Genomic DNA, 6,876 nt, shown 5'->3' with positions numbered 1-6,876 from the left:
CTTACACAGCTTGTCTAGTTCTTGTTGGCTACTCATGTCTTCTTGCACAGTAGGATATCATACATGATATGAATGCCACTATGCTTGCCTGTGAAGAAATATAGGGTTAAACTGATGATTTTCTTGGCTAGGATCTCAGTACGTAGTTCTTGGTAGTTTCTAGTACATGTAGATCCTCTACTGGTGCTATATGTGCATCTATGCTTGTCTCTTTGCACATAAATAGTATCTAGATGGGTTTTGGGCTCTAGCTGCTCCATTTCTGCCAGTGATCATTGGTCAACACCAAGTGATGACAACCCCATGAGCATCTTCTCAACTCATGCCTTGTGTCATGCAATAATATGGATTGGATCCACTGGATCCTCTCCAGGTACTTGCTATACCTTATTCCAGCTCCTAGATGGTTATGCTCAGCTGCTGTTGAGCTGTTGCTTGATGTTTCTGGTGACTTGCCCTACTCCTCCTAGCTCCTGGTGATCTTGCTTAAGTTTCTATGTCTCTGTTGGGTTTTGGTTGGTTGATTTGGATGAATAGATGGTTTCAGTGGTTGGTTTTGCTGTTCTTAAGCAAGAACAGGGATGAACTATGCACTGTTCATACTGGTTGATTGGTGAATGTTTATCTGGTCGACTGGTGAGTTGTTTCTGGTGGTTCTACTCCTTTTATACCATAAGTTGGTTCTTCTCTGGCTGTGACACACAAGCCTGGCATGGCTTGGTGACTAAGCGATGGTCTTGGCTTGCCGTTGGATGCACAGCAACTCTATGAGCTGTGTGTTCATTTGGTGAAACTTGAGCCCATCATTGGCTCAGGTTTGGTCTGTCGGTGCCTATCTTGGTTCTGGCCAAGTTTTGGACATTGACAAGTGTCCTGGACACTTGGTTTTAACCCCCTTGCCTAGTTAGCCTACTTATTCTTCCTATTTTGCAGGTTGCAATGCTCAAGATGATCCAAGGACAATTCCTTGCAAGACATTTAGTTTAGGTTTTAGTATAGGACCAAATCCTTGTATTCTTATTTTTATTTTGTTTATTATTCATCCAATTCTTGTAATTATGTTTCATTTATTATTCCATCCATTCTTGTATGAAAAATATTGTAAAGACAAGTATTATGTGTGTATGATCAATAAACCTCAAGTTTTGCTTATGAGCTTATTTGTAAATATATCATTTACTTATGAATTATTTGTGTATGTGTGATGTGAATTGAATTATGAATTCAGAATTCATTAATATATTCTATATCTATTACTTCTTTTGTTTTAAATTCAAATATGACTTGTCAATTCAAATCATCTCCCAAAATCGACAAGTTACAAAAGAGATCATGTCAAAATTCTTAACCTCACATTGTCTAACCCTAATTGCAATGAAAGAGAACCTCGATCCCTCTTAGGTTTTTATGCAATAAGGCTCAAAAATTTCCCTTGTTTTGCGATGAAGTGCACATCCCAATTCTAAATCTACCCTTCGATGTTCCTATGTTCTGGGTTATTACAGTCGAACATCACCTCCACGGATCACATGTCGGTCGAGCCAGTGGCCACTCGTAGTACGAGCTTGTGGGGATCTTGCCCATAGACGATCGAAACAAACTTCTAGGGTAGGCGCAGTCTGTCCCAGTCCATCCCCAAGTGGATGGTGACACATAATTCAAACCTAGAGAGGTGGATATGATAGACTAGGGCGACGATGGTGACGACGGGGACGACGATGGATGACTATGGCCTCCCCCCACATCTTCCTCGGTGACCTCGGCCTCGGCCACGCCTCGGACCTGGTGACGCCCACACACCTCAATCCTATACCGCTAGCCATGGCGTCGTGATGCCTCTGGTGGTGGTGGAAATGGAAAATATGAGAGTGTGGAAGAAAATGGCCACATGTGGCCTGCTAAAAAGGAAAATGTATTGGATACCGATGGGAGGCAGAAACACCAGCGTTGATGAAGGGAGGCGGCTAGCCTAGACATCGAGCGGCGCGGCAAGTGCAGGAGTGTAGACGTCAGGCGACGCAAAAACTTTGGAGTCAGTCTACTTTCATTGATGACTAGAGGAAGAAGGCCATTGGGTCGCCACCATGCGGGCCCTCGGACCACGTGAAAGGATACAGGTGGTTGTGCGCCCTGTCTGCGCAGACGCATCCATTCCCCAAAATTTTGTGAAAGGATGGATCGCGCTGGACGGGTTGGTCCGTGAGAAACGCATCATTGGATCGTGCGTGGCCTGATCCTCCTTTCCGCGCCGACAAATTTAGACGCGGGAGAACTCTTTGGGTCGCCCCGGTGAAGCAGTGGATTGTAAGCGTGGTTAGCCCATTACCCAGGGCTTTAACTATTTTTATTTTTATTTTTCCGCTTTCAGTTTTTTTGCCTAATAAATCCTTTCTAATAGATAAAGTTTATATTAGTTTTGAAAATTCAAACTATGTAAAATAGGATCAGGTTTTTATAGAAAAAATCATTTACATGCAACCTACAAAATCAATATTGATACAACATAGAAAATATTTCCATATTATATCTATATAATATCATGTTTCTTGGTAGATCTTTTTTTAAAAAATTATCAAACTTTACTTTGGTTGACTTTTTCTTAAAAAGAATCACTAATATAGAGGGAGTATCATAATCATATATCGAATTTGCCATTTTCAGTCAAGTCCTACACCGTTCGATTGCATCGCGGTTCTTGCACATATGAGTTGTAAGTTGGACTGCAACTAGATTTTTTTGTTGCAAGTGGTGGTGTAAAATTTTCAGTTGCAAGTGTGAATGAAACTATAAAAAATAAGCTAAATAGTTAAATTTACTTTATTATTTATGTTAGTCATATGTTGCAACTAAAATTTGATGACATCATCTAACTGATAATTAGACACATCCATTATGTATAGCTCACCGACAGAGCCTTCTCTAGGTTCTATTATTGCCGGGTTTTTTTTTGTTTTGCCCTTCTCTATCTGGATATACTTCTTTATTTCATCTTTATCCTTCATTTAGGGTTTAGACGTTTAGTACTACTCTCCTCGGCATTAAATATTTGTCGTAGATTTAGGAAAAATATGATCTAAAATGTGTCTAGATTTAGTACGCCCACGATAAATATTTAGTGTCAAAGGAAGTAAAAAAATCAAATAAAAGCAGCACAACTCCTTTTCAAATCAATTGACTCGGCTTTTCGAAATTTGCATGTATCTATGCAGAAAAACACGTACGTGTAGATACCATTGAATCTAGATAAAATTGAGTTAATTTATTCAAAACAAGGAGCACTAAAAAGATACTTGTAGATACATGGAAATCTAGAAAAGTTAGATTAACTAATTTGAAACAAAGGAGTACTGGAGAAACAAGAGGATACATGAGCTTTTTATTGATCGGAGAGGGTAAACAAAGGCATGCTAGTACAAACGTGCATCCAGCTTTACGCTGCCAGGCCGGCATACACCCACACACATGGTCTACGTACAGTTTACACGAGTCCACGACTCATGACTCCATTTTCGCCAATCCATGCGTCAATGAGATCAGGTTGCATGGAACCGACACCTGCTACATATACGTACGTGCGTACTACCTATGCGAATTAAAACGAACTTAGATTTAGCGACCTACACATAGAGATGTATCCATGCATGGCGGCGTGGCGCGCGTCGATGATCAGGCAGATAAGTCAGGTCGTCAGTGTCATGTAGGTAGATCGATCGACAGGCAGAAGATCATCAGACCACCTCCACGGCCATCCTCATGGGCGGCAGCGGCGCCGGCTGCTCGAGCTGCGGCATCACAGGGTGCTCTTCGGGCGGCGGCAGCGTGATGTCCACGACGGCCACGCTCTGCCGCATGTCGTCGTGGTCGTCCCTGCCTTGCACTACCTCCCCGTCGGCGTCGACGGTCGCCGCGACAACGACGGGCGCCGCCTCCTCTTTCTGCTGCTGCTGAAGCTGTACCTGCGCCTTCTCGGCGTCCGCTGGCAGCACCTCTGACACGGCGCCGTTCTTCTTCGGGTTCTTGTACACCAGGTGGAGCGCCATCTGGGCCAGCCCGAAAAGCAGCCCCAGCACGTTCGGCGTCTGCGCACACAAAAAGAAGACACACGTTTCGGTATATCGTCATTGCAAAATTCAACAGCGAATTGCAGTTTTCTGATTCTACCAACAGAGAAAGAGTTAAGACTAAATTATACGTCATTCATGGTACTTTAGCCGGTCTTTACGCGCTTGTACGTAGGAGTACGTATCTCACTTGCTTTACGAACGATAGAGTAGCTTATTTCATTAATATTTGCGTGAAGTGGTGTCTTTTTGTTAGGTTCAGCCCTGCATGCATGCAACAACTGGGGGCACCTGGCCCTAGCGCACTAGCTTGTTTTTTGTGGCATATGCATGATTGCCCAAAAGTCTCTGTTTAAAACCAATTAACCGCGCCTTAAGCTGGCAAGGCTACCTAGCTTTAGCTCGCGTGCCTGGCTGCTTGGAGATCGACGTCGAATTCTCAACTGTAAAGAGTGAAGTACAGGAAAAGTAACATACCGCTACGAAGAAATCTTTCATGAGCAGGCCGTAGAAGAACCAGACGATGGCGCTGATTGTGAGGAAGAAGGAGAGCCAGAAGGGCAGGAACTCCACGCTCTTGGTCCTGATCACTTGCCTCTGCAAGTTCCATAAACATATCGTATATATAAGTTTTATTATTTGAGAGTTCATGTATGAAGAACATCTAGCTCATGTGTATATATGAGAACCATCATATCATGGAGTAGATATCAGTAGTGCTAGCTTACGATGATGGCGAGTGGGGCGACGAAGACGGCGAGGGCGAATGCAGACCCGATGCCGCCGGCGATGGTGACGCGGGTCTCGGCGTCCCTGATGCAGAACTGCAGGACAACGACCATGGCCCCGTAGAGCGCCAGGTTCATGGTGCCCACGAGCTTGAGGGTGAAGGCCCTGGCCGGCTTGGGCGCGTAGGCGAGGTAGATGGAAAGGTAGACGGTCTCCACGACGGTCCCCACGACGTTGATGGTGAGGAGGAGGAGGTCCTTGTGGAGCAGCGCATAGTAGAGCCACAGCATTGCGCTCAGCAGCGCCATGGCGTAGGGCACCGACTGGAACGACTCCGTCGACTTGCGCTTGTACACGCGGTAGAACGTCGGCACCGGCGCAAGGATCACCAGGAACGACATGATGTTGCCTGCATAATAACGCAGAGAAAAACAACTCAATACTTGATCTGTGAAATTGTGACCATGATACCGTGCTTCATGCTTTGCATATGGTATACATGCATACCTACGATGCCCACAGCGAAGATCAAAGGGCTCCCAACGGCAGCCATCTTCGGTGATCGAGGGATCGAATAAGCCTGAAGCTGGGCAAAGGTACTAGCTCAGTGTGATACTGGTCTGGCCTGCTCTATAAACAAAGACTCCTAGCTAGCTAGAAGGAGATGGATCGATAGGTCTCTTGGGAGAGACTACTACTGCTTCTGCTGCGTACCACTTGACACTGATCGCCTCCAGACCCCTCGCTATTTATAGGGCTGGGAAAGAAGCTTGCAAGGCTTACTAAATTATTACTTTTGCTCAGATCAATTGAGGAAGCGATGATACAGAGTTCTTTGCTTGGTGAGCTTTGCCTTCCACAGTGCATGCGTACGTGTAACCCGGCGCACCAGGAACATCGGTCCTACTCATATCTTTGCCTGGTGTGCGTGTCAGCCATCCGAGCCGTCTCACCTGACTCGTGGATTTACGATACGGACCTGACACATGGATAATGAGCTTTTTACAGGTGTCGATCGTCCGGCGGTCTTGGGCACGGGCCTTCCGCAATTATTAGCCGTAGTGAAAATCGTGTATGAAAACCGTACGTGTGAAAGAATGTCGAATGAAATGCTTCTCCGGCCTTAGACTGCTCATAGTGGGAGTAACTTAGCTAGTAACATCACATAATCCAAGGCATTTTGGTGACATGGCATGACAATGAATGAAGAAAGAGAGTGAGGTGGTAACTAGCTATGTTACCATAACATCACACACTCCAAGACAAGTTGAGTCTACACCATAGTAAATGACACAATGCATGACACCACATATAAGTTACTACCCACTATGGAGGTAGTAACTTAGAATAGTAACATATGTCATGTTACTAGTCTAAGTTACTCCACACTATGACTAGCCTTAATATGATGAAGACGCACATGCACTACTGACTCAAAAAAATGTTCTGACTTCTGCAAGACACCATTGTTGGAAAAAGGTTTATAGCCGCACGCGTGACACAAAACCTAAGGTTCGCCGGTGGTAATTCATATTGCTGATGGGCAAAAAAAATTCCCGTCACCGGTACGTTGTAATTCATATCGCTGATGGGCAAGAAAATTTCTGGTATGCGATCGCTGACAGGCAAAATAAAAATACGTCGTTGGTTCCTACTTGTTAGTCTCGGCAAATATCAATCTTGCTCGGCAAAAAATGTGGTCTACCCCTGGGTCTAAAAATAGTGGTGACAACGGAATTAATATCTGCAGCCCATCACAGGTCTAGTCATGGGCATTGACGAGTAGGAAAATATGTCCGTCACCATTTGTACCTGAAAAGAGGAGACATTCTTGTTATTTTCTTCGTCTCGCTTTGTGTATATGCGTGACTACCGCATTTTAAAACACGTTTCAAGTTAGGCTCGGTAAACATCGACTTTGCTCGACTCCCGTTTGGCTGTGATTTTTCTGGTAGCTATTTTTTAGCTGTAGTTTTTGTTATTGCTATGAGCCTATGACGTTTCCCTTTTACAACAGGTCGCTGCTTCGTGGCGGTAGTCTATGATAGACACACGTGCTCGCATAAGTTTGCAATTGTGAATAGGA

The 6,876-nt window shown here is 44.5% G+C and overlaps 1 protein-coding gene across 1 annotated transcript; it reads right to left on the bottom strand.

Annotated features, from left to right (window-relative positions):
- Nucleotides 1–3,348: 3,348 nt before the first annotated feature.
- On the bottom strand, nucleotides 3,349–5,524 carry LOC127323196 (bidirectional sugar transporter SWEET12). The gene is made up of 4 exons (XM_051351371.1): nucleotides 5,298–5,524; nucleotides 4,790–5,199; nucleotides 4,539–4,658; nucleotides 3,349–4,079 (listed from the first exon to the last, which is right to left on the bottom strand). Exons 1-4 carry the CDS (start codon nucleotides 5,341–5,343, stop codon nucleotides 3,729–3,731), a joined length of 927 nt encoding a protein of 308 aa, XP_051207331.1. The 5' UTR covers nucleotides 5,344–5,524; the 3' UTR covers nucleotides 3,349–3,728.
- Nucleotides 5,525–6,876: the final 1,352 nt, after the last annotated feature.

Source organism: Lolium perenne, chromosome 4 (assembly GCF_019359855.2).
Source record: "Lolium perenne isolate Kyuss_39 chromosome 4, Kyuss_2.0, whole genome shotgun sequence".
NCBI classification, from domain to species: Eukaryota; Viridiplantae; Streptophyta; class Magnoliopsida; order Poales; family Poaceae; genus Lolium; species Lolium perenne.
Note: the sequence above shows the minus strand (reverse complement) of the source record. Positions and strands in the feature narration are given on the sequence as shown.